The sequence below is a fragment of the Eptesicus fuscus genome, chromosome 6 (genome assembly GCF_027574615.1).
Source record: "Eptesicus fuscus isolate TK198812 chromosome 6, DD_ASM_mEF_20220401, whole genome shotgun sequence".
NCBI classification, from domain to species: Eukaryota; Metazoa; Chordata; class Mammalia; order Chiroptera; family Vespertilionidae; genus Eptesicus; species Eptesicus fuscus.
Window position 1 is genome coordinate 80290214 of NC_072478.1, and position 27938 is coordinate 80318151.

General features: G+C 43.5%; 4 protein-coding genes across 4 annotated transcripts; all 4 read left to right on the forward strand.

Annotated features, from left to right (window-relative positions):
* Nucleotides 1–2222: 2222 nt before the first annotated feature.
* PCDHB6 (protocadherin beta 6) lies at nt 2223–4723 on the forward strand. Its single transcript, XM_054717955.1, is given in 3 exon segments — nt 2223–2867; nt 2869–4539; nt 4541–4723. Coding segments are annotated over 3 exon segments (2385 nt in total). The 3' UTR covers nt 4610–4723.
* Nucleotides 4724–7585: 2862 nt separating this feature from the next.
* Nucleotides 7586–10620, forward strand: LOC129149491 (protocadherin beta-17-like). Its single transcript, XM_054717954.1, is given in 3 exon segments — nt 7586–7650; nt 7996–9871; nt 9873–10620. Coding segments are annotated over 3 exon segments (2397 nt in total). The 3' UTR covers nt 10329–10620.
* Nucleotides 10621–18614: 7994 nt separating this feature from the next.
* On the forward strand, nt 18615–21009 carry PCDHB7 (protocadherin beta 7). The gene has a single exon (XM_054717956.1). The coding sequence runs from the start codon at nt 18615–18617 to the stop codon at nt 21003–21005; it is 2391 nt and encodes a 796-aa protein (XP_054573931.1). The 3' UTR covers nt 21006–21009.
* A 3243-nt stretch (nt 21010–24252) lies between these two features.
* LOC114231402 (protocadherin beta-13-like) lies at nt 24253–27866 on the forward strand. The gene is made up of 2 exons (XM_054717957.1): nt 24253–27089; nt 27268–27866. Exons 1-2 carry the CDS (start codon nt 24765–24767, stop codon nt 27337–27339), a joined length of 2397 nt encoding a protein of 798 aa, XP_054573932.1. The 5' UTR covers nt 24253–24764; the 3' UTR covers nt 27340–27866.
* The last annotated feature ends 72 nt before the right edge of the window (nt 27867–27938 follow it).

Genomic DNA, 27938 nt, shown 5'->3' on the forward strand with positions numbered 1-27938 from the left:
AAATACATCAAGCATAAAAATGGAAATCAACTTGATTAGTTATGTAATAACTATAAGCTAACTAAATAAAATTATGTTTAATATATTTTACAATGTTTCATTGGTTAAAGTACTACTCAATGCACTGGTAATAATCCAGCTGAATTAATCTTGAAACTTTTTGTCACTTCACATTAGCATATGTGAGCATAAAAAGCATGGGGCATGGTGCTTTTTTACATTGTTTGTCTTCCATCTTGTATTCAGAAGAGACCAAGTTTTGCCACCTAATTATTAAAAGTAAGCTGGGAAGTATGTTTAAGATTATTCCCGATGAATGCTGAAAGTGTTCTATATCTTCAAAGAGGTGTGGGTTGTATGGATGGGTCCATTTGCTAAAATGCTACCATTAAGATTAGTGCATTTCAATTTGTGTGACTATTACCTTAAGAAAAGAACTATGCAAAAGTAAACATTGAGTGGGAGGCTAAGAGTGGAGGGAAATGTATAAATGAAAAAGACAGCATGTTGTGAAGCTGGGTGATATGTAGATGGAAGTTTATGATTGTTTACAGTTGTTGGCTTACTTCATCAGTTTATTTTGTTATTGATATCCTCAGGGAAGTCTACTCTCAGTAACATTTACCAAGTGAACCATGGATGCTGGTCACAGTGATCCTATTTTATCCTTCTAGGTAGAAACAGATGCTTTTCAACTACAAAGTTATTTAATCTGCACAGAGTTTAGATTTTATTTAGCTTTATTTATTTTACCTAGAGGTGAAATATTTAAAAAAATATCCTCATTTTAAATCTCCCATCATTTTGGCTCTCATCTGAAGTGGATTTTGCTGGAACTCAATTGATTTCATCTCTCAATAAATATGAAATCAATCTGAAATGAATTATATTTGGTGTATTTGTGTTCTTATATGTGTACTGACCCATTTAATGCATTTTTAGGATATTTAGAGATACATTTTCCTAAACTGATGAGATATGAATGGATATAGCCAGGATGAATTATTATTATTGATTTCCATTGTTTCCACTCACATGTTATTCACCTTTCACACTACCTTAGTTGGTCTATAATTAAAGGATCTAGTATCATTCTTGTTGTGAGAGGATGGTAGAAATGAGTCTTGAATATTTGTTTTCTGCATTGCATTATGTTCTTACAACAGGGTAATATATTTGGATCTTGATTAATTAATTAATATAGGAGGAGATCTTGATTTAAAAAGTTACAGTAAAATGAACAAGTCTAATAAAATCATGACCAAACTCTACCCACACAAAAATAAAGTGGAACCCTAAAATGCTTACTTATGACAAATACTTGATGGCTCATAGTTCCTCTTTGAAATAATTTAATTGATAAGGTATTTCCATCATAAGTATTCCTTGGCCTCAGTTTTCCTCCCACTAGTCGGATTGTTCCCTTTACTGGGCAGGTGTAACCACAAAACAAAGTAAGTCTGTTGTTCGTGCCACTTTGTAAGTCATGTAACTTAGAGAAATGATTGCTTATTTTACCATCAGTATTGCTAACCAACTTTTCACTTTTGTATGGCTTGCTGATGTTTTTGTTGGGACCATTGCACAGTGTATTTCTTGTATTCACAATTACATTGTTCATCAGAGATAAAGTGCACTGCTAAAGAATAAAAGTTGATCACAAGAAATTTACATTACCGGCGGGAGTAATTCTCAATTAAACCTTAGTGTGCGTGAAGATCACTTGAGAAAAACTGAAGTGCAGATTTCCATCAGCACCAACAGAGAATTTGACTCAAGATTCGGAGAGGAGCCCAGAATTAACTTGGGGGGGCCCTAAGACTCCCAGGTAATTCTTTATGCAGGTGGTCCACACACTCCTGTTTGAGAAACATCGACTTGAACTAAAAGTCTTTGTAATGCTCAGATTTTGGAAATTGTGTTGAGCGGCAAGCACCTCATGAAGTTATTCATTTGAACGCGTGGTGGCAGTACAGGCTAAGAGACTAAATCTAAGCTCTGCAGATCCGGTGGACGCCATTTCACGGAGAAACCCAAGAAAAAATACAGAACACATTTAAGCTAAAGCCAAAATAGATGTGTTCCGGGAGGCAGTCATCGCCAGAGAAGTTAAAAGAACGATTTTGAAACTCTTTAGCAAAGACATTTTGGAGGGTCGACGGTGGATGTGGAGATTGCGAGTGAAAAGGATTTTTCCTCTGAAATCAGGCATAACAATAGAAATGGCGCAAACAAAAGCACATCGCAAGAAAAGGCAAGTGGTAACCTTCATTATATTGATGCTTTGGTGGGAGGTGGGTTCAGAATCGATACAGTATTCTGTATTGGAGGAGACAGAGAGTGGCACATTTGTGGCCAACTTGACAAAGGACCTGGGACTCAGGACCGGGGAGCTGGCTGCGCGGGGAGCACGGATTGTTTTCAAGGGGAACAGACAGCATTTGCAGCTTGACCCACAGACCTATGATTTGCTGCTAAATGAAAAACTGGACCGGGAGGAGCTGTGCGGCGCCACTGAGCCGTGTTTGCTACCCTTCCAGGTGTTGCTGGAAAATCCCTTGCAGTTTTTCCAGGCTGCCTTGCAAGTGGGAGATATAAATGACCACGCCCCGGAGTTCCCGGCCAGAGATATGCTCCTAAAAATATCAGAAATCACTACGCCAGGAAAGATGTTTCCTTTGAAAATGGCACAGGATTTAGACGTGGGTAGCAACAGCCTTCAGAGCTACACAATCAGCTCCAATTCTCACTTCCACGTTCTCACCCGCAATCGCAGCGACGGCAGGAAGTTCCCGGAGCTCGTGCTGGACAAAGCGCTGGACCGTGAGGAGCAGTCCGAGCTCAGGCTGACCCTCACGGCGCTGGATGGGGGGGTCCCCGCCCCGGTCAGGGACCATAGAGATTCAGATCTGGGTCTTGGACAGCAATGACAACGCCCCAGAGTTTGCTCAGGAACTCTATGAGGCGCAAGTCCCTGAAAACAACCCCCTGGGCTCTCTGGTTATCACCGTCTCAGCGGGAGATTCCGATGCAGGACCCTTTGGAGAGGTAGCTTATGCCCTCCTTCAAACCGACGACGTTGACCAACCCTTCGAAATAAACGCAATCACAGGCGAAATTCGACTGAGAAAGACATTGGACTTTGAAGAATTTCAATCTTATCACGTGGATGTTGAGGCCACAGATGGCGGGGGACTATCAGGAAAATGTTCCATAGTCATCAAGGTTCTGGACGTGAATGACAATGCCCCTGAATTGGCCTTGTCGTCCCTCAGCAGCCCCATCCCTGAAAACCTGCCAGAGACAATAGTGGCAGTTTTCAGTGTATCGGATGCAGATTCTGGACATAACCAACAGGTTGTTTGTTCTATAGATGATAATCTCCCCTTTCTTCTAAGACCGTCGGTGGAGAATTTCTACACCTTGGTAACAGAGGGACCGCTGGACAGAGAGAACCAGGCCGAGTACAACATCACCATCACCGTCACCGACATGGGGACCCCCAGGCTGAAAACCCAGCACAACATAACCCTGCTGGTCTCCGACGTCAACGACAACGCCCCCGCCTTCACCCAAACCGCCTACACCCTGTTCCTCCGCGAGAACAACAGCCCCGCCCTGCACATCGGCAGCGTCAGCGCCACAGACAGGGACGCGGGCGCCAACGCCCAGGTCACCTACTCGCTGCTGCCGCCCCACGACCCGCAGCTGCCCCTGGCCTCGCTCGTGTCCATCAACGCGGACAACGGCCACCTGTTCGCCCTGAGGGCGCTGGACTTCGAGGCCCTGCGGGCGTTCGAGTTCGGCGTGGGCGCCACGGACCGCGGGTCGCCCGCGCTGAGCAGCCAGGCGCTGGTGCGCGTGCAGGTGCTGGACGCCAACGACAACTCGCCCTTCGTGCTGTACCCGCTGCAGAACGGCTCTGCGCCCTGCACCGAGCTGGTGCCCAGGGCGGCCGAGCCGGGCTACCTGGTGAGCAAGGTGGTGGCGGTGGACGCAGACTCGGGCCAGAACGCCTGGCTGTCGTACCAGCTGCTCCGGGCCACGGAGCCCGGGCTGTTCGGCGTGTGGGCGCACAATGGCGAGGTGCGCACGGCGCGGCCGCTGGGCGAGCGCGACGCGGCCAAGCACAGGCTGGTGGTGCTGGTCAAGGACAATGGCGAGCCCGCGCTGTCTGCCAGCGTCACGCTGCACGTGCTGCTGGTGGAGGGCTTCTCGCAGCCCTACCTGCCGCTGCCCGAAGCGGCGGCCGAGCAGGCGCAGGCCGACCCGCTGACCGTGTACCTGGTGATCGCGTTGGCGTCGGTGTCGTCGCTGTTCCTGTTCTCGGTGCTGGCGTTCGTCGCGGTGCGGCTGTGCAGGCGGAGCAGGGCGGCCTGGGCGGGTGGCTGCTCGGTGCCTGAGGGCCACCTTCCGGGCCACCTGGTGGACGTCAGCGGTACTGGGACCCTGTCCCAGAGCTACCAGTATGAGGTGTGTCTGATGGGAAGCACAGGGGCCAGCGAGTTCAAGTTCCTGAAGCCGATTCTCCCCAATTTCCCTCCTCAAGAAACTTGGGAAGCAAATGAAGGAAAACCCTACTTTTCGGAATAGCTCCCCATTCAGTTAAGTATTGAATGATTCTGCTAAACTCTACTTAATAAGTTTGAAAGTCTTTTAACTTAAAGTTACATGTTATTGATGAGCCCTTTTTTGATTAACTACTACTGTTCCTTAGGGTAAAATTAAAAGAAATTCAGATAATGCATATACACAGCATTTTTCCTACATCACGCTTAGTAGTTTTTAATTTATATTTGACTATATTTGACAATCTGAATAAAAAGTAAATTTGTACTTGCAGAATTTAATTTTTTTGAAATTCAATCATCTATCTCTTTTTACAAAAATTATATTCCAACATCCTTAAGTATGATTCTATTTCTAACTGTTGGTGACAACTGTATCACTATTGCTATGTAGAGAAAAATTTTAAATGTTTGTTATTATTTAATCTGCCAGTGTAAGTCTGATTTAGGGGTAACACCTACAGTGTGATAAAATAAAGATATACACTAAAGATGGCTAAATAATAAGATAGCCAGTCATATTTATGTATATTTCAGTAACCATAATAGTTAATACATATTTTCTGTGAATATAGACTACAAAACTGTCATCACATTAAGTTAGTTTGTGAGCTTAATGTAAGAATAGGATGATCTTTTTAAAACACCAGGTCAATTATAGATGCTTAACAAATATTTTCTGAATGTTAACATTCCTATAGTGAATTTAAAAAATAATTTTCAAGGGATACAGAAATGCTAATATTCTTTCTACTCTATAGTAGCCTTGCCAATAAGTGAAATTATTCAATATCACTCTTTTACTTTTTCTTTAATAGAAAACATCCTCCATTAACCCAAAACTCTATCCTACCTAATAAAAGAGTAATATGCAAATCAACCACACCTTCACTACGGCCAAGCCACGCCCACCAGCCAATCAGGGCAAGTATACAAATTAACCCAACCAAGATGGCAGTTAATTTGCATATCAAGACAGCATGGAAAGAAGCCAAGCACTGCAGAAGGGAGCAAAGCTGCAGAGAAGCAAGCAAGCGGGGCAGTGGAGAAGGAAGGGAAGCAGGCAGCGGGGTGGGGAGAAGGAAGGGAAGCAGGCAGGGTGGGGGAGAGCGCAGCAGGAAGCCCTATTGCAGGAATCTTCCTGCAACGGGCCACTAGTTACAGAACATAAAATGCTTGAGAGTACATTTTATCTCCTTGTCTTTATCCAACTATTTGAAAGTTGTAAGGTATTATATTGTTTAGTAAAATCTAAATTGTATTTTTCAAACCCCTCCTCCTAGTTTCTTAAACTTCTATATATATGTGATACCTGCTAAGAGCTAAATAAGTTACTAGTGCCAGTTTATTGGAGAATGCCAATTTTTCCCTTCCTGTTCTGCATATGCATCATTTATATTTATTAACCATAAAATAATTTACTTTTATAGTTTAACTATATTTGGTCTTATTTGTGTTGGTTATATTTTATGAAAAATTCCTCTCAACTTTCCATCAAAGTTAGGCAATTACATTAAAGTGACAACTGAGAGAATATTTTATTTTTTTTAAAAATACTTTTATTTTTATTGATTTCAGAGAGGAAGGGAGAGGGAGAAAGAGACAGAAACATCAATGATGAGAGATTCATTGATCAGCTGTCTCCTGCATGCCCCACACTTGGGATCAAGCCCCAAAACAGAGCCTGAAATCCTGGGCATGTGCTCTGACAGGAATTGAACTATGACCCCCTGGTTCATAGGTCTACACTCAACCACTGAGCTACAGCAGGTGGGCAGAATATTTTATTTTTATCATTAATTAAAATGGAAGTGGGCATAATTAAATTATGCTTGGCTGTGTTTTGTATCCAAATAAGTGAACTGCCATGGCTCTTATGTCATGGATGATTGCCAATTGGTTCAATGAGTGTAGGGAACACTTACTGTTTTGTATTCCCATATATTTACCTTCTCTTTGGAATGGCATTCTTCCTTGGGGGAAACTGCTTCTTTTGACATTCTCACTCCAACTCCCATGGCTTTAGTTGATGCAGTGGTGTTTTTCAATAATCCTAACTCTATTGTCCCAGGGGATGGACTCTTATCAAAAGCTGACAGGTCAAGCCCCTTCCCTGGAAAGTATATCTTTGACTCCATTGACTTTATGCCTTCTTCATGTTCTTCCAAAGACATTGCCTGAACTCATAGCTTATATTGACTTCTAATAAAATAAATGGCCATTTCCTCTGAATGTTACTGGGCTGTGCACACAATGAGTTTATGAAGGAAAAAAATTCTCAAAGGCGATGTAGCCCAGAGACTGACAATACATCACCCCCCCCCCCCCCCGCCCCCAAGATACAGGTACATTTCCATTTGTTTGGGAGTAGAAACTGGATTTAAAAATTCATAACTTCTAACACAATAGAACAAATTAGTGTTTTGGTAATAGAATGTAAGCTCCTCAAGAGCAAGAATTTTTGTGTTTACTGTTTCATCTCCAGAAGCTAGAAATTTTTCTGCACAGTGAAATACTTACTGAATGACTAAATGAATTTGTCTTCAGCCGAGTTTTGAATCATGAAATTGTACCTTTATAAAGAAGATGAATATAGATAAATAGGCATTACTTTGCTCTCACAACTACTGCTAGCTACCTGAACAAGACTGCGTAATAGGTGAGGGGGAAAGGAGAACGCAAAAAGGCATTCAGCGCGTTTTTGCTCTTCCATTGTGCTTTGAAATGAAAACTACCTGAAGTTGTAAAACAGAACGCTGGGTGGCGCTGCAGGATAAGAGAGTAAAAACCCCTCCGCGATTCCCAGACTGCGTAAAGCCGTAAAGCCGTCTGCGACAGCTTGCAAAGGAAGCATTTTACACCACCGGGGACAGAGGGTTTCAGAGAGGCCGCTGTCCCCATCCCCACGTCCGTCAATGTTAGGAACTGACTCAAGGTTATTGAACTAAGATAGCAGAGTTGGCTGCAAAGCAATCATTTTGTGATTTAATACTGCATCTTTTGGACAAGGAGGAAGGATGGAGACGCCGCTACCCAAAGCGCCCCGGAAAAGGCAAGTGACCGCCATTATTATTCTACTAGCGTTCCCGTTGCAGGAAAAATCCTGCAATAGAATTTCCTGCTGCACTCTACCCCGCCTCCGTTCCTCCCTTGTCGCCCACCTCACCTTCTCCGCCAGCTGGCCTGCGTTTCCCTTCGCCCCCGGCCCCACCTCCACTCCTCCCTTCTCCTCCCCCCCGGCTTGCTTGCTTCTTTGAAGCTTTACTCCCTTCTGCAACTCTTGGCTTCTTTCGACGCTGTCTTGATATGCAAATTAGCCACCATCTTTGTTGGTGTAATTTGCATACTCATCCTGATTGGCTGGTGGGCGTGGCTTAGGTATAGCGAAGGTGTGGTCAATTTGCATATTTGTCTATTATTAGATTAGATTACTATTGTGGGAGGCGGGCGGTGCGACCATGAACTATTCCGTTCTAGAAGAGAGGGAGAGCGGCTCTTTTGTGGCCAACCTCGCAAAAGATCTGGGTCTGGGCTTAGGGGAGCTGGCCGCGCGTGGCGCCCGGATTCTACCCAAAGGGAACAAACAGCATTTGCAGCTCGAGCAGAAGAGTGGGTATTTGCTCCTCAAAGAAAAATTGGACCGGGAAGAGGTGTGTGGTGCCACGGATCCATGCATACTGCATTTCCAGGTGTTGCTGAAAAACCCGCTGCAGTTTATTCAAGGGGAACTACAGCTCCGAGATGTAAATGACCACGCCCCAGAATTCTTGGAGCAGGAAATCCTCTTGAAAATCCCGGAAAGCAGCCATCCTGGGACTGCAATTCCTTTGAAGACAGCTCAGGATTTAGACGTGGGCAGCAACACAGTTCAGAACTACACAATTAGCACCAACCCTCATTTCCACCTTTTCACTCGCAGTCACAGCGATGGCGGGAGGTACCCCGAGCTGGTGCTGGACAAAACACTGGACCGTGAAGAGCAGTCAGAGCTCAGGTTAACCCTCACGGCGCTGGATGGTGGGTCGCCGCCCAGGACCGGGACTTGCCAGGTTGTTATTGCAGTCCTGGACATAAACGACAACGCCCCTGAGTTTGCTCAGCTGCTCTATGAGGTGCAGGTCTCAGAGGACAGCCCTGTAGGCTCCCTTGTCATCACTGTCTCCGCTAGAGATTTAGATGCTGGGACCCACGGCGAGCTCTCCTACTCCTTTTTCCAATCCTCAAATCAAGCCATCCAGGTGTTTGAAATAAACGCAGTCACGGGAGAACTTCGGTTAAAAAGAATGTTGGATTTTGAGGAAATTCGGTCTTACCGTATGGAAATTGAGGCCTCGGACGGGGGAGGCCTTTCTGGAAAATGCACCGTAGCCATAGAAGTGATGGATGTAAATGACAACGCCCCGGAACTGACCATGTCATTGCTCACCAGTGATATCCCAGAAAACACCCCAGACACTGTGGTAGCTGTTTTTGGAATTTCAGATCCAGACTCTGGAGACAATGGCAAAGTGACTTGTTGCATCCAAGACCATCTCCCCTTCCTACTGAAACTTACTGTGGAAAATTTCTACACCTTGGTAACAGAGGGACCGCTGGACAGAGAGAACCAGGCCGAGTACAATATCACCATCACCGTCACCGACATGGGGACCCCCAGGCTGAAAACCCAGCACAACATAACCCTGCGGGTCTCCGACGTCAACGACAACGCCCCCGCCTTCACCCAAACCGCCTACACCCTGTTCCTCCGCGAGAACAACAGCCCCGCCCTGCACATCGGCAGCGTCAGCGCCACAGACAGGGACGCGGGCGCCAACGCCCAGGTCACCTACTCGCTGCTGCCGCCCCACGACCCGCAGCTGCCCCTGGCCTCGCTCGTGTCCATCAACGCGGACAACGGCCACCTGTTCGCCCTGAGGGCGCTGGACTTCGAGGCCCTGCGGGCGTTCGAGTTCGGCGTGGGCGCCACGGACCGCGGGTCGCCCGCGCTGAGCAGCCAGGCGCTGGTGCGCGTGCAGGTGCTGGACGCCAACGACAACTCGCCCTTCGTGCTGCACCCGCTGCAGAACGGCTCTGCGCCCTGCACCGAGCTGGTGCCCAGGGCGGCCGAGCCGGGCTACCTGGTGAGCAAGGTGGTGGCGGTGGACGCAGACTCGGGCCAGAACGCCTGGCTGTCGTACCAGCTGCTCCGGGCCACGGAGCCCGGGCTGTTCAGCGTGTGGGCGCACAATGGCGAGGTGCGCACGGCGCGGCCGCTGGGCGAGCGCGACGCGGCCAAGCACAGGCTGGTGGTGCTGGTCAAGGGACAATGGCGAGCCCGCGCTGTCTGCCAGCGTCACGCTGCACGTGCTGCTGGTGGAGGGCTTCTCGCAGCCCTACCTGCCGCTGCCCGAAGCGGCGGCCGAGCAGGCGCAGGCCGACCCGCTGACCGTGTACCTGGTGGTCGCGTTGGCGTCGGTGTCGTCGCTGTTCCTGTTCTCGGTGCTGGCGTTCGTCGCGGTGCGGCTGTGCAGGCGGAGCAGGGCGGCCTGGGCGGGTGGCTGCTCGGTGCCTGAGGGCCACCTTCCGGGCCACCTGGTGGACGTCAGCGGCACGGGGACCCTGTCCCAGAGCTACCAGTATGAGGTGTGTCTGACGGGGGGCTCCGGATCAAATGAATTCAAATTCTTGAAGCCGATTATCCCTAACCTCCTACCCCAAGGCACTAATGAAGAAATAGAGGAAAATGTCACCTTCCAGAATAACTTCGGATTCAATTAGGAATCTCATCACGATGCACTGTCTTTTGTAAGATCTTTAGTTCCTCCAGGTACAGAGTTTGAGAGCGTCATGGACAAAAATCCTAACTTTAAGTATAGCCTGGATATCCCTTTTGGATTTCAGTGGCATGGGGACCAGTATGAGGTGTGTCTTAACGGAAGCTTAGGAGCCAGCGAGTTCACCTTCCTCAGACCAATTGTCCTCAAGTTTACGGGTGAAGGGGCTGGGAGGGACACCGAGGAAAACTCTAACTTTAGAAATAATTTTGAGTTCAATCAGGAATCTTATCTTGACAAGACCTGATAAATGATAATATACATTCGGGTATTTCCCAACTCTTGCATTCACAGAAAGGCTTACATATTCACACATTCATAATTATTGCCATATTTATAGTGATTGCAACCTGTTGAAGTATTTCACATTCTGAATCAAGAGGTGTTTTTGTTGTTTTATCAGGTTTCCCCCCTCACATTTTGCATGTACCTACAATAGCAGAGCAATGGCGTTTCTCAGGATTTCGGGGTAAGATTTTTGGAAGTTACAAATGTTTTCAGATTCCTGATATTTTAGCTTGTTCATTGATATGTTGTTATGACTAAGAGAATTGTGTTTAATGATTATTATCAGCATGAGTCTAACTATTGTAAATGATGGCTTTCAGTTTTAAAAATAATTTTCATTTATGCAAAAATTACTGTGACCTCGTGAATTATTTGGTTCCTATAATGTTGTTTCAAAAACACTGCTATAGTTTTTCAAATGAACTTATATTTTAGCTGGATGTTTTCTAAATTGCATATTTTCTTTCAAAATTGATAGCATTTTGTTAGACCACCTGCTATAATTTTAAAGGATTCAATTCCTGTTAAATAAAAAAAAGCAGAAAAATATTGGTAGACTTATGATTACCTTTTTATAATAAATGATTTTGAGTATGTAAATGATTCTCATTCTTTTAATATACAGTCACATGATTCAAATACATTCAATAAGAAGAAAGCAAATTAACATCATTATTCCAGCACTCAGAAGTAGTTATTAATATTAAGTCAATATCATTCTAAAAATATTTCTATGATTTAATATAAGTTAATAGATGGAAACAATGTTGTAAACTGGACCTATAATGCATGGCTAGCTTTATAATGAAAACTACTAGATTTTATTTGCATATAATGAGACTGTAGAACTCATTATATGAAACTATAGAACTTTCTTGAGCTTAATTAAATAATCCCAATAAGATTAAAAACAATATTATTATATTAACATAATTTAACTGCCTGCTTTAAAATGAGCAAGTCAAACCTTACACTTTTACCCTCTTCTCCTCACCTTACTTTATACTTTTTATTATATATATGCATATCACATATATAATGTATACTAAAAGGATAATTCTCATAATTGTTTAGACATTTTATGCTTTAGACATTTAATTTGTTATATGGTGCTACAAACTTCAATATTATTCAAGTCTGTACAGATGTAACAACTTTTGAAGCATGTTACTGTGTTTCCATATTTACTTCCATATTTCTAAGTAATATGCTTATAAAATGCTTTCATTTAAATTTTAGTTTTAGATATTATCCATTTACTTTTCTTTAGGGGCACATGCACACACACACATACTTGCACATTTTTTCTACCCCTTCCTCTCTCATAGCAATATTATATAAAATTCTGTTTTAATAGTGTTTATATAATTATGACTATGGAAATATCGCTTACAATTGAACCTCATGATGTACTGAGATTTTGTTTCTTTTCTTTACCTCAAGTAAATAATTGCCTCATTTTCACTTTACTTTTCTATGTACAGATTTTTAACTTATCCCTATACTTTCTAAAGTCTAAAACTCATTGTATTTATTAAACTCACCAAGAAATCTCTCAGTTCCATTATTTTTTCTTGGAGCCATCCCGGAGCTATTCAAACTCCTGCTCAGTTGTATATTATTTGCTCTGTAGACGTGTTGTATAGCTGGCAGTTTGGAACTCACTTTATTCACCATCCTGGGAATTTCTTTTGTCTCTCTCTTGAATTTAATTTCATTTCCTGGACTTTATGTCTTTCTCCTTTTTGGTTTACTGCCTTGACTTCTGTGGAATATTTGGTAATACATTTATTAAGTTTTTGAACATGTGAAGATTTCAGATGTTAGAAAATCATTTTTTTATTTTGTTTGGTATAGAATTTTAAGTTAGGAATTATTTGCTGCTAGAATTTTGAAGGCATTTCTTGACTTGTCTCCTTGCTGTTTACTTTTCTCCCATTTGTTTTGTCTTTATATGTCCATTTATTTTAAATCTTTGCTCTCTATTGATTAGATGAGGTTTCAGGAGGGAATTGAGATAAATTGGTGTGCTCAAACAGGAATGAAATGCAGTCTTCACTGTTGTTTTATCCCAGCTTTCCCAGACCTCAGTCATTTCTATTTTTTCATCCTTTGGTTTGCTGTATTTCATCAGATGTAGTTCTTTAAAGAAGAGAGAGAGAGAGAGAGAGAGAGAGAGAGAGAGAGAGAGAGAGAGAGAGAGAGAGAGAGATGAGGAGACTGGTTGCCTTTCATACACTCCTCTATCAGAGGATAGAACCCAGGGGAACCTGTGTATGTGCCCTGACCCAGAATCAAACCCACCACCTTTTGGTGTATGGGGCATGCTCCAACAAACTGAGTCACACCAGCAGGGCTACATGCTATATATATCTTAAATTCTCACATACTTGTGAAGTATAAGTTTTCTGGGCATAAAATTTTTCAGTCAATTTTCTTTTCCTCATAGATTTGTTGACATCAAATATTACATTAGTCATTTCATCATAGTTTCTCTATATTTTTCTATAAGTAGGCTACATTTCATTCTTAAGTAGTTGTTTTCAATAAGCTCTCATGAATGCTAATGACATGTTTTATGATTCCCCCCCCCCCCCGTTTGCTGTACTGTTTTCTTTATATTTGACCAACATTTTGGCTGGGTATAAAATTATTGAGCCATAATCTCTTTCCTTCAGAACCTGGTAGAGCTTTCCATTGTATGCTAGTATTAAATGTTGATGAGGATTAAGTTTGAAGCCTATTTTTATTACCTATAGGCTACTTATTTTCTATTTTTAAACTTCATTGTCTTTCTCAGGTTGTGTCTTGATTTTGATAATTTTGTGTCACTTTTTTTCTGGAACTCAGTGTACTCTTTCAATCTGTTTCACATAGGTATTTTCAAGTATGTCATTTATTTATTTATATCTACTATGTATAACTGGTTTCTAAATCTGATACTTCCAATATGTGAAGTTTGTGTGGGTCAATTTTTGCTGCATTGTTTCTGATTCTTCTTATTCATGTTGTCTTTATTTCTTTAGTGACTATATGGTTGATTACCCTTAAGTATTTATTTGTAGGGTCTCCTTAAAGCCTAGGCTGTATGGTCCAGATTTTCAGTAGTTTCAGCCAGAATTCTAGAAACACTATCAGTAGGGGACCACCACAAACCAAATTTATGGTTTCAGGTTCCTTGAAACTCAATTTATGAATATTCAAAATACAAACACACATGATGACCAAACCTAGGCACAATTTCCCAGGCATGGTTTCTTTTCTTTTTCTTCCACTCTACTTAACACCAGAGATCCTTCTATATAATTCCCTGGAGTTGGAGGGAGGGGTCAGGTTTAGATTTGTTGGTGTTATACTGGTTTTATATTGTTGATGTAGTTCTGTGGGTCCCTTTAAAATGGGGAGGGTCTTCCCATAATATGCTGCACCTTTGGTTGGCCTTGATCCTTGAATTATATTTCTTTAACCCCAAATAGCTTCAGGTCAAAGCTCGAGGGCAAATATTTTCAAAAGCTCTGTGGGCTTATAATAAGTTTTGTTATCCTGACACGCTGTTTACCCTATATTACAGGCTTTCATAAAAAATTGGGCACCCTCACCAAGTGGTTCAGTTGGTTGGAGAATCATCCCATACAACAAAAAGGTTGTGGGTTTGATTCATGGCACATACCTGGAATTCTGGTGATCCACGTGAGGGTCAGGGCATATATGGGAGTTTTGCACCTCTCTCTCTCTCTCTCTCTCTCTCTCTCTCTCTCCCTCCCTCCCTCTCTCTCCATTCCTCTCTCTCTCTAAGATCAACAAACATATCCTTGGGTGAGGATTTTTTAAAGTTTTAATAGGAAGTAGGAATAGATACAGATACTATACATGCTTGGAAAGCATCATTGCTTCAAAGGGTCTTGTCCCAGCAAGTGAATTTATTACTTTATTGCTTTGAGGGCTAAGCTTTCAGTAAAAAAGAATTATTTTGGCTACAAAACACACCATCAATATGAAGAAATAAAATCATATGCTCTGCTAATAACCAATTAAATCAATTTATTTGATTTAATATCTGTTTCTAATGGCAATGGGGGCTACAGGTGTGATCTGGGTATGATATACACTACCAATTTTACTCAAATATGTGTCTCCTTCCCTTATTTATTACTAATATACCTCCAATGTTTTAGCTGCCCATGTGGATATGTGTGTTATAGATTATATTTCCCAACCACTATTGTGACTGGGAGTGGTCTTGTAACTAAGTTACAGCCAGAGAGAGATACTAAGCCCTAGTGCCATGGAATACTTCATGAAAGTAGTCTTTAAAAAGGAAGGTGCAGCCTTTTCTTTCTCTTATTTGTTAGTCTGAATAGAAATGTAATTGCTGGATATTAGACAACTATCTTGGAATATGAGGTGAAGGCCATGTCCTGAAGATGGTAAAGCAACAAGATGGAACAAGACTGGGTCCCAGATATCATGGAGCACAATTCAGCCCCTAGTTTTTTTTTTATGAGAGAAAAATAAAATTCTATTTTGTGTAAGCTATTGTTGTTATGGGCTTGTCTATAGCTTCAGGCTGAAATTATTTAGAATATATTTATATATAGAAATTATATAGAATGTAATTCTAGCTGATATAGTAAGCTTTTAATAAAGTGATATTTAAGCAAATAACCAAAGAATGAATAGAGAAATTGTGAGACTTACATGCATATTTTAGAAATCAAGGTTTATTGAGAACAGGCAAAGCAAACAACTAAAGATTTAAGAATAAACTACCCGCTATCAATAACAGATGAGAAAAGAAGTTATTTCATCTAAGAAATAAGTACAGAAAGAGGGCCCTTGGAAAGTATGAATGTAATAAATGGAAGTTTTAGTATAAGGGCTTGAATACAGAATTAAGAAAATATCCCAGGTAATATTGCAAAAGTATTTAAAAATATCAAACAGGAGAGAGAGAGAAAAAAAAATTAGAGTTTATAGCAGAGGTCCAACATCTGAATTGTAGTAATTAAAAAAAAAGAGCAGAAGAATTTCAATGAAGTAATTCAAGAAAATGTCTAAGAGCTGGAGGAAATTAGTTTCCTAGTTTAAAGAGTTTACCAATTTTTCTGTACAATGGATGAAAATAAGCTCAAACCAAGACACATCAGTATTAAATTTAAAATGCTTTGGACAATGACAACATACTACAACAAGAAATAAAATACGGGACACATATAGAAGATATAAAATACCATTCACTTTCGACTTCCTAACAAACACCTTGACTTAAGGAGCTCATTGACAAAATATTTTAAAATTGTGAACATTATTTCCAACCTAAAACTCTATAATCAGTCAAACTTCCAATCAAGTTTGAGGGTAAAGTTAAAATAATTTAATACACATAAGGTCACAATATAATTTAACTCTCATCTACCATTCTCTGGAAACTACTGGAAGATATTAAAATGAAAGGGTAATCTAAGAGAGAGGAAGTCTGAAGAAATAGAAAGAAGAAGATCGAAAACAGAATAGAGGTGAAATGAATCTCTACATGATGTTGAAGGATCATCCTAAGATGACAGTTGTGTATCAAATATAGACTAGTCCAGGTTGGAGCTGTATGAGACAGGCATTTTGAAGAATATCATCATCAAATCCCCTGGCACATATGAATTGGATGAAACTATTGGATGATGTGATCTATTAAAGCTAAACAAACAAACAAAAGAAGAAGAAATAAAATCCTAGAAAAGGGAGATCCAACCAGAATAAAAGGCAAAGAAAAAATTCCAAGAATGCTAACAAAGGAAAATCCCAGAGTGATAGTTGTGCAGCAGATGTAGATACCACCCACTCAATTTAAGGGAAAATCGATATATTGGGAGATATTGGAATGACCATGTGCAAAATTGTACTGAGAGGCAGTTAAAAGTGTGGGAAGAATGCATTATATATATATAAAGAAAGCCAAGTAAATGAAAAAGCAAAGCAATTGTTAACCTCAAGAAAAAAGTTAGAAAAATATAATTAAGACACAGCAATGCTCTTATAATGATATTGAGAGTGAAAGAAGACATTAAAGTTCCTTGAAAGTGTAGAAGAGCTAAAACAGAACCCAACACAATAGAGTCAACTGATAATGTCTAAAATGAATTAATCAAAATATAGCAGAATACAGATTAGTAGGACAAGAAATAACTAAAAGAATTAAAATTAGCTGCCTATTGGAAACAGAACTAGGAAAGTGAAGAGGAAAGGGGCAGAAAACTATTGTATTATAAGCTTCTTAGTACTATTAGATTTTTGAACCAAGGTTATGTAGTATTTTGAAGAAGTGAGTTTTAAAAGATAAGTAAAATAGATACCTTGCAACTCTTCCTATGAATAAAAAGGAGATAAAATACTAAACATTACTAATAAGAATAGGGATACACCTAAAGGTAAATAATATAATGAAGGCATAATAGATTTAAGTGGTTTTTAAATGAATGGTTTTTAAAATAAGATACAAATTACTTTCAAAGAAAACAAAGCCTGTGTAGAGTAATAACCAAAGTAAAATGGAAGAGTCAGATTTACCATGAGTGAACCCACCAAACCCAGCCCATTTAAGGGCAAGTTGTAATTAAGCATGTAGAAACAGATGGTATGAATATAAAAACTAATCTGTTGCAAAAAAATGGAGGGAAATCTTCCATACCCATTCTATGAGGCTGGATATTTTAACACCAAAACCACAGATGTTAAACACACACTCATGCACACACAGAACAACATGGGCCAGAAAAATCCTAAAACACTGGTGACACATCAAATTCATCTTTGCCCTAAAGCAATAATACATCATGGATAACTGTCTTTATATCAAGAACTCAAGAATTAAAAAGCTAAAGAATAAATGTACAATTTCAACACATGTCAAAAATTACTTTAAAATATGAAAGCATAAAGGAAAAGAAGAAAACTTTCTTGATCGAAAAAGGAGCATTTACCACAGGTAGAGATCAACCATCATAGCTAAAGTTGAAATAATAGGAGCACTTTCACAAAAGTAAGAATGAACTACTTGCTATTGTTAATTTGAAGAGTATTCATTGCATACCCTTGGAGATGCTGGCTATTGAAATTATATGTGAACAATAATTTAAATTATATTATTACTTACAGTGGATGAAGGGTGAATGTTGGGGTACAGAATGTGTTCCAGAAAATATCCTGGGTAAAGAGTGAAGACCTTGAAACCAAAAAGGATTATTGAATTCACACACACACACACACACACACACACACACACAAAACTGGAAAAAAGGCCTGTTATTCTGCAGCATGAACAGCATCACTGTTAAGCAGTTAACAAATAAAGATTGACTTTTTGATGAATTCTTCATTTTCGTATATAATCTTTACGAAAATCAGTTTTAAAAGTAGGAGAAGGGTTTTTTTTTTATGATCTACTCCTGATGAGAAGTCAGAGTTTAATTTCATGCCCCCAGATTAAGGAAAACAACATTTATTTTTTTCCTATGAATTCAGATTATAAGAGGGGAGGACGATTCAGCACTTACTAGCATTACCGTGACCATTTGAGGAAAAAGATGGAACGAAACAGCAAAAACCCTGGGGAACATACTCCTGCTGGTCTTTTAATCCGCCATCTTTTTGTTCTATTCTTGAAAACGGGAATAACGTCCACAAAACGCAAGGTGGCGCTGCTGGCTAAAAAGAGACAGAGGGAAAAGACTCGCGTACAGGATGTTGCAGATTCCATTGTTAATAGAAAATCTGGCCAGTCAGAAAGGTAGAGGAAAGGACACCGCAGTAACAGGAGTTGGGGGAAGTGGGGATCCCTCCCCACAAGCATTGCTTTGAGAAGCTCATTTCTAAGGATTCCGTTGCTGCCGTGTCTGAAAGCTGCTTGGGGCTGAGTGACAGTGGCTTTGAAAGACTGATTAAAAGAAGAATGGCGGCCAGAGTGGAGCGTGCGGTGCAGAAAAGGCAAGTCCTACTTCTTTGTGTATTTCTGGGAGTGTCTTGGGCTGGTGCTGAACCGCTTCGGTATTTTGTGGCGGAGGAAACCGAGAGAGGCACCTTTCTGGCCAACCTAGCAAACGACCTGGGGCTGGGGGTGGGGGAACTTTCAGCTCGGGGATCTAGGATCGTTTCAGATCAGAATATGCAATTTTTAACACTCAGTCCGCTTACTGGTGATTTGCTTCTAAATGAGAAATTAGACCGAGAGGAACTGTGCGGCTCCACAGAGCCCTGCGCGCTTCCTTTCCAGTTGTTACTGGAAAAGCCTTTGCAGATTTTCCGTGCTGAGCTATGGGTCAGAGACATCAACGACCACTCTCCAGTGTTTCTAGACAGAGAGATTCCTTTGAAAATATTAGAAAGCACCACCCCAGGGGCGGCATTTCCCCTAGAAAGGGCGCAGGATTCAGATGTTGGAACCAACAACTTGAGAAACTACACCATCAGCGCCAATGCCTATTTCCACGTTGATGTGCATGATGATGGGGAGGGGACTATCTACCCGGAATTAGTACTGGACCAAGCGCTAGATCGAGAGGAGGTGCCTGAGCTCAGGTTAACCCTCACCGCCGTGGATGGCGGCTCTCCGCCCAGATCCGGCACCGCCCTCGTGCGCATCCAGGTTGTGGACATAAATGACAACGTCCCTGAGTTTGTACAGTCGCTCTACAAGGTGCAGGTGCCAGAGAACAGCCCTGTTGGCTCCCTGGTTGTCTCCGTATCAGCTAGAGATTTAGACGCCGGAAGTAATGGGGAAATAGTCTATGCATTTTTTTATGCCACTGAAAGAATTCTCAAAACGTTTCAAATCAATTCCACATCTGGCAATCTTCATCTTAAAGCCGAATTAAACTATGAGGAAATGCAAACTTACACACTGACTATCCAGGCCAAGGATGGTGGGGGTCTTTCTGGAAAATGTACCGTGGTGGTCCACGTAACCGACATCAATGACAACCCCCCGGAACTACTCATGTCATCACTGACAAGCTCAATTGCGGAAAACTCAGCCGAGACTATTGTGGCTGTTTTTAGGATCAGAGACAAAGATTCAGGTAACAATGCAAAGATGGTGTGCTCCATCCAAGATGATCTCCCCTTCGTCCTGAAGCCATCAGTAGAAAATTTCTACACCCTGGTCACAGAGGGACCGCTGGACAGAGAGAGCAGAGCAGAATACAACGTCACCATCACCGTCACCGACATGGGGACCCCCAGGCTGAAAACCCAGCACAACATAACCCTGCTGGTCTCCGACGTCAACGACAACGCCCCCGCCTTCACCCAAACCGCCTACACCCTGTTCCTCCGCGAGAACAACAGCCCCGCCCTGCACATCGGCAGCGTCAGCGCCACAGACAGGGACGCGGGCGCCAACGCCCAGGTCACCTACTCGCTGCTGCCACCTCACGACCCGCAGCTGCCCCTGGCCTCGCTCGTGTCCATCAACGCGGACAACGGCCACCTGTTCGCCCTGAGGGCGCTGGACTTCGAGGCCCTGCGGGCGTTCGAGTTCGGCGTGGGCGCCACGGACCGCGGGTCGCCCGCGCTGAGCAGCCAGGCGCTGGTGCGCGTGCAGGTGCTGGACGCCAACGACAACTCGCCCTTCGTGCTGTACCCGCTGCAGAACGGCTCTGCGCCCTGCACCGAGCTGGTGCCCAGGGCGGCCGAGCCGGGCTACCTGGTGAGCAAGGTGGTGGCGGTGGACGCAGACTCGGGCCAGAACGCCTGGCTGTCGTACCAGCTGCTCCGGGCCACGGAGCCCGGGCTGTTCGGCGTGTGGGCGCACAATGGCGAGGTGCGCACGGCGCGGCCGCTGGGCGAGCGCGACGCGGCCAAGCACAGGCTGGTGGTGCTGGTCAGGGACAATGGCGAGCCCGCGCTGTCTGCCAGCGTCACGCTGCACGTGCTGCTGGTGGAGGGCTTCTCGCAGCCCTACCTGCCGCTGCCCGAAGCGGCGGCCGAGCGGGCGCAGGCCGACCCGCTGACCGTGTACCTGGTGATCGCGTTGGCGTCGGTGTCGTCGCTGTTCCTGTTCTCGGTGCTGGCGTTCGTCGCGGTGCGGCTGTGCAGGCGGAGCAGGGCGGCCTGGGCGGGTGGCTGCTCGGTGCCTGAGGGCCACCTTCCGGGCCACCTGGTGGACGTCAGCGGCACTGGGACCCTGTCCCAGAGCTACCAGTATGAGGTGTGTCTGAGGGGAGGCTCAGGGACCTCTAGCGAGTTTAAGTTCCTGAAGCCCATTATTTCTAATCTGCAGTCGCAGGGCACAGGGAGGGAAGTGGAAGAATATCCTGCATTTCGAAATGATTTGGGTTTCTGATAAAGAATGGAGAATAAATGCGAGTGTTGTGTCTGTGAATATATTCCTGAGAAATGTATCATGTGTTACCTGTGGAAGAGTGCTTTCACATTATTTTAAGCTTTTTTTAAAACCACAGAATAAGTCTCATTACACAGAAAAGGACCCAGCTTTAGCCCTAAGAACCCTCCACAAAGCATGGAATTGATGTGTTCTATTTGATCTCCTACAGTTATGCATTGTGTGTAATATATTAAGTAACGGTAAATGTTGTTTGGGATGTTGTAAATTAATTTTCATTGTCTTCAAACTTTATTGCTTTTTTATTTTCTGAGTTGATTTCAGAGCTGTAGATATATACTTGCCTTAAGTTTTAGAAGCACAGATTGAATAAGTATCTTTTGAAGTTTTTAAGAAAGTACTTAGTATACATAAAACACTATTTTAACACCTTTAATCTTAGAAGTAAACTTATGAGGAGAGGTATTTTTGAAATGGGCAAGTAGGTACTCATAGAGGTTCAATAAATCCAGTAAGGTCACCAATTAATAAATGGCAGAATTGAGTATCTTTCCTAAATCTTTCTGCCACTGGGACCTTGCTATGATGCTATCCTCTTTTCTGGCATTAGATAGCACATTGCAAGTTTCTCCATAATTAAGGAGAAGGAATACTTTTCTCTTATTCATATTCCTGTTCAGTCTTTTCTATAATTAGAAGTAATAGTGTATATATTGGCTTGTGGTTTTATTTTCTTACAAACTTACAATCCAGCTTTACCAAATTGTTTAATTATTATTATTAAAGCATTGATCTAACCAAATTTGAAGTAAAAAAAATGGAAAGATCACTTTTTGCTTTTTTTTCTTGTTATCCCAATATATGACCTTCATTTCACAGAAAAGGTTAACGACTCTGAATGGAAATATCACATAATTTTGATTTCTTCAGTAGTTTATTAATTTTCTCATATTGTAGTAATATTTCTATGGTGGTCCTTACCTACCTTTTAAAACACATTTTTCTCCTTTAATTTGAAAGTTTATTTTTTTAAGCCTCTTATTCAATACTAGAGGCCTGGTGCATGAAATTCGTGCATGGGAGATGGTGTCCCTCAGCCCAGCCTGCACCCTCTCCAATCCGGGATCCCTCTCACAATCCAGGACTGCTGGCTCCCAACTGCTTGCCTGCCTGCCTTCCTGATTGCCCCTACCTGCTTCTGCCTGCCAGCCTGATCACCCCCTAACCACTCCCCTGCCAGCCTGATTGATGCCTAACTGCTCTCCTGCCAGCCTGTTTGCCCCTAACTACCCTCCCCTGCAGTCCTGGTCACCCCTAACTGCCCTCCCCTGCAGGCCTGGCCCCCCCCCCAACTGCTCTCCCTTGCAGGCCTGGGCCCCCCCCCCCACCTGCCCTCCCCTGCTGGCCTGTTCCCTCCCAACTGCCCTCCCCTGCTGGCCATCTTGTGGCAGCCATCTTGTGTCCACATGGGGGCATCCATCATTGACCACATGGGGGCAGCCATCTTATGTGTTGGAGTGATCGTCAATTTGCATATTACTATTTTATTATATAGGATAGAGGCCTGGTGCACGGGTGGGGGCCAGCTGGTTTGCCCTGAAGGGTGTCCTGGATGAGGGTTCCCTTGGGGTATGGGGCGGCCTGGGTGAGGGTCCTGTGGTGGTTTGCAGGCAGGCCACGCCCCCCAGTGACCCAAGCAGAGGCCCTGGTATCTGGGATTTATTTATCTTCTATAATTGAAACTTTGTAGCCTTGAGTGGAGCCAAGCCTCCTGCTTGCTCCGTGGCCACAGCCATTTTTGTTGGGATTTATTTATCTTCTATAATTGAAACTTTGTAGCCTTGAGTGGAGGCCTAGGTTGGCCAGGGTGTGTGGAAAGCTTGGCTTCCTCCATTACCAGGGAAACCCAAGCCTCCTGCTCGCTCCGTGGCTGCAGCCATCTTGGTTGGGTTAATTTGCATGCTCGCTCCTGATTGGCTGGTGGGCATGGCTTGTAGGTGTAGTGGAGTGATGGTTAATTTGCATATTACTATTTTATTACATAGAATATTACAGTGCTGAATCAGGAAAGTATAAGAAAAAGAATCATTTTAAATATGTAATAATAAAAAGAAACAAATTATAATTAAATTATTTAGAGATGCTGGGGAGTTAAGGAGAACCTTTGTTTGTTATAATAATCTGTAACTGCTCTTTCTTGAACTGTGTCCAGATAATTTTTGCATGGCTGTGTTCTGAATATGTTATAAATTAGTGCTGCTAACTCTTAAAATAGTACTCTTACTATGTATTACTAATGGGATATAGTCTAAGGACAAAAAATTCTTATAGCATTCAAATTCTAAATTGTTTTCATAGTGTCAAGATGAAATTATCCAGTTTTTTTTCTTCTAACAAATCAATGATATGGAGAAGGAGAGGAGGGAATTTTCAACAGTGAAATAAATGTAATATGTGGTGAATGTTGTTTGGCTCTTGATTCAAAGAATGGTGTAAGAATTGTAGAAAATGTGAATATAGATGCATATTAAATAATATTAACCTAATTTCTTAGGCATGATATAGCATTTTAGTTGTATATGATGAAGTATTTATGGGTGATAATGTTGTTTGGGATGTGAGAATGTTAGGGAAATAAACAGTTATGACAAAATATTTATAATTGTTGAAGCTAGTTATGAGTATGTGGAGGTCCATCATACTATTCTCCTTCTTTATGGTTTTGAAGTTTTTCAAAATGAGGGTTATTTTTAAAAAATTGGCACTGTAAGAAGAAAAGTGGAGTTAACAAAAATAGGACATTCTTCTGAATACAGAATCACCGCTGCTCTCACAGATCATATCTCTATTAGACAAACTCTGCAGCCTTTCATTTTGTCATCATTTAACATAATAACTTCTATCTGAGCTCATTCTGCTCAAGCATTCTTCTGCCACTTGAATATTGGATACTTTTCTAGTCATGGCAATGGACTCATGTAAGCTCAGCTACCTAGTGGCATCAAATTACATGCCTGGTGTGTGTGTGTGTGAGTGTGTGTGTGTGTGAGGTTAACCTGTCTCTGCCTCATTTTCTCCTCTGTGTGGGGAGAAATCACAGCAACCCCAAATAATAGGTACTATTATATTATAATTTCCACCTACAGATGAGAAAACTGAGGCAGAAATTAAATAATTTGTCCAAGATTCATAGTCCCATAGTCCCTGGCAAAAAAAAATATTCTAAGAGTTTTCTATGTTACTCCAATTATATATTTAAAGAATTTTCCTGCATATATTCTTTCTTCTCAGCCAGATTGATATATAACAGTTTTCTTTTTGCTCCAAACTCAACATTATTAAAGGTAAAAAGTCTCTACTAATGTCATTTCTCTTGTATGGTCCTCAGACCATAAGGTCCAGCTATAGTAGAGTTAGTGTTGTAACTTGTACAATACAGGCAAGAGTTAGAAATACTGTAGTGCATCCATTTTCATCCCAGAAAATGTAATATCCTGTGAGGACGCGTGGTGGCGCTGCAGGATAAGAAGGTACAAACCGGAACCGCAGCTGCGGCTTCATTAACGGACAAAACTTAACCAGCCGAGCCTGGAAGCCCACTGGGAAGCTAGGGCGCCACAGAAGAAGGACTGGGTCCTCTAAAAAGCACGGCTCACTGGAATATTTCCGAGGCGTCCTGTACAATATCCAGTCTCAGATACTGAGTTCTTCACAGCTCCGCGGAACCAGCCTCGCCAGAGGCTGTACCAAGCAAGAACAATGGAGGCCAGCAGGAAGCTCATTTGCAGACAAAGGCAAGTCCTTTTCCTTTTTCTCTTCTTGGGCTTATCACAGGCGGGCACGGAACCTAGGCGCTATTCTGTAGTGGAGGAAACTGAGGGGAGCTCTTTTGTAACCAATTTAGCAAAGGACCTGGGTCTGGGGCAGAGGGAACTCTCCAGGCGGGGGGCTAGGGTCATTTCCAAAGGGAACAAACTGCATCTGCAGCTGGATCAGGCGACGGGGGATTTGTTGGTAAATGAGAAACTGGACCGCGAGGAACTGTGTGGTCACACAGAGCCCTGTGTGCTGCGTTTCCAGGTGTTGCTAGCGAATCCCTTAGAGTTTTTCCAAGCTGAGCTGCAAGTAATAGACATGAATGACCATGCTCCGGTGTTTGTGGAAAGAGATATGGTGCTTAAAATATCAGAGAGCAGTCCTCCTGGAACTGCATTTCCTCTGAAGAACGCTCAGGACGAAGATGTAGGCCGAAATAACATTGAGAACTATATAATCAATCCCAACTCCTATTTTCGGGTCCTCACCCGAGAACGAAGCGATGGAAGGAAATACCCGGAGCTGGTGCTGGACAAAGCTTTGGATCGAGAGGAGGAACCTGAGCTCAGGCTAACCCTCACAGCGCTGGATGGTGGCTCTCCACCGCAGTCTGGCACCGCTCAGGTCTACATTGAAGTCGTGGACATCAATGATAACGCCCCTGAATTTGAGCAGCCTTTCTATAGGGTACAGATCCCTGAGGACAGTCCCATAGGATTCCTGATTGTCAAGGTCTCTGCTACGGATGTAGACATAGGAGTCAATGGAGAGATTTCCTATTCACTTTTCCAGGCTCCAGAAGAGATTAGGAAAACCTTTGAGCTCAACCCCCTGACAGGAGATATTCGCCTGAAAAGACAACTTGATTTCGAAGCAATTCAGTCCTATGAGGTCATTATTGAGGCTAAAGATGCCGGAAGCTTGTCTGGAAAATGCACCGTTCTGACTCAAGTCCTGGATGTGAACGACAATGCCCCAGAAGTCACCATGTCCGCACTTACCAGGCAGATCCCTGAGAATTCCCCTGAGACGGTGGTTGCCATTTTCAGTGTTTCTGATCTTGATTCGGAAGAAAACGGGAAAATAAGTTGCTCCATTCAGGACAACCTACCCTTTCTCCTAAAATCTTCCTTGGAAAACTTTTACACTCTAGTAACAGAGGGACCGCTGGACAGAGAGACCACGGCTGAATACAACATCACCATCACGGTCACTGATTTGGGAACCCCCAGGCTGAAAACCCAGCACAACATTACCCTGCTGGTCTCCGACGTCAACGACAACGCCCCCGCCTTCACCCAAACCTCCTACACCCTGTTCCTCCGCGAGAACAACAGCCCCGCCCTGCACATCGGCAGCGTCAGCGCCACAGACAGGGACGCGGGCGCCAACGCCCAGGTCACCTACTCGCTGCTGCCGCCCCACGACCCGCAGCTGCCCCTGGCCTCGCTCGTGTCCATCAACGCGGACAACGGCCACCTGTTCGCCCTGAGGGCGCTGGACTTCGAGGCCCTGCGGGCGTTCGAGTTCGGCGTGGGCGCCACGGACCGCGGGTCGCCCGCGCTGAGCAGCCAGGCGCTGGTGCGCGTGCAGGTGCTGGACGCCAACGACAACTCGCCCTTCGTGCTGTACCCGCTGCAGAACGGCTCTGCGCCCTGCACCGAGCTGGTGCCCAGGGCGGCCGAGCCGGGCTACCTGGTGAGCAAGGTGGTGGCGGTGGACGCAGACTCGGGCCAGAACGCCTGGCTGTCGTACCAGCTGCTCCGGGCCACGGAGCCCGGGCTGTTCGGCGTGTGGGCGCACAATGGCGAGGTGCGCACGGCGCGGCCGCTGGGCGAGCGCGACGCGGCCAAGCACAGGCTGGTGGTGCTGGTCAGGGACAATGGCGAGCCCGCGCTGTCTGCCAGCGTCACGCTGCACGTGCTGCTGGTGGAGGGCTTCTCGCAGCCCTACCTGCCGCTGCCCGAAGCGGCGGCCGAGCAGGCGCAGGCCGACCCGCTGACCGTGTACCTGGTGATCGCGTTGGCGTCGGTGTCGTCGCTGTTCCTGTTCTCGGTGCTGGCGTTCATCGCGGTGCGGCTGTGCAGGCGGAGCAGGGCGGCCTGGGCGGGTGGCTGCTCGGTGCCTGAGGGCCACCTTCCGGGCCACCTGGTGGACGTCAGCGGCACAGGGACCCTGTCCCAGAGCTACCAGTATGAGGTGTGTCTGATGGGAGGTACTGGGACAGATGAGTTTAAATTTCTGAAGCCGATTATCCCCAATCTTCCAGTCCACGACACTGGTAGGAATGTAGAGGAGAATGAGAACTTTAGAAATAGCTTTGGATTCAATATCCAATAAATTTTTTAATTTTAATTTATTATTCTCAGAATGCTGAGGTGTGTCTGATGGGAGGCTCAGGGACTAGCGAGTTCAAGTTTCTGAAGCCTATTGTGCCCAATCCCAGGGCCATTACCCTGGGGCAGAAGTAAAGGAAAACCCTGACTTCAAGAATGACTTTGGTTTTAGTATTCAGTGACCATAATTGTTTATCTTATTCAGCCACTTCAAATTGGTAAATTCAAGGTGATGATTTATTTTTGCCACCTATTATGAATTTTTAAATTATACTAAGCTTCCTTGCAAATTTTCTTACATTATTTCTTTTAAATAATGGTATCTATCATTCCTTCATTACTATAAAAGATGAGTGGTCCTAAAACGTGCCTCTCAAAAGACTGACGAAGTTAATAATTGTACAAATACTTGTTCTGGGAGAGTTTTAGAATGTATTAGGAAAAAACAGTGAAAAGTTGAGAAAATGAATTATATATATATGTAATTGACTGTGTTTTGTTGAGATTTTTCATTTTTTATTAGTTTTTAACTATTGGTTATTTAAGAGAAGTAATGCACTAACACTCAGAGGGAAGTATGCCTAACCAGGAAGGAAAGAGAACTGGCACCATGAGAATTTGGCTTATTTTATTCTGCTCGCCTAGTATTATCTTTGATATTATTTTCTCTTAAAATGTTATAGTTATTATGGTTCCTTTTATTAATATATCTCTGTTAGTTTTAATTCCATTATTTTAATTACTTTTCCTTTTGTTTCATTGATGTTCAAAGGAGGGGGAA

Excerpts from the sequence above, each read along its gene's own strand:
- LOC114231402 (XM_054717957.1), top strand. The coding sequence starts at position 24,765 with ATGGAGGCCAGCAGGAAGCTCATTTGCAGACAAAGGCAAGTCCTTTTC. Across the intron at positions 27,090-27,267 it reads CGATTATCCCCAATCTTCCA|GGCCATTACCCTGGGGCAGA; the intron begins GTCCACGACACT and ends GCCCAATCCCAG.
- PCDHB7 (XM_054717956.1), top strand. The coding sequence starts at position 18,615 with ATGGCGGCCAGAGTGGAGCGTGCGGTGCAGAAAAGGCAAGTCCTACTT.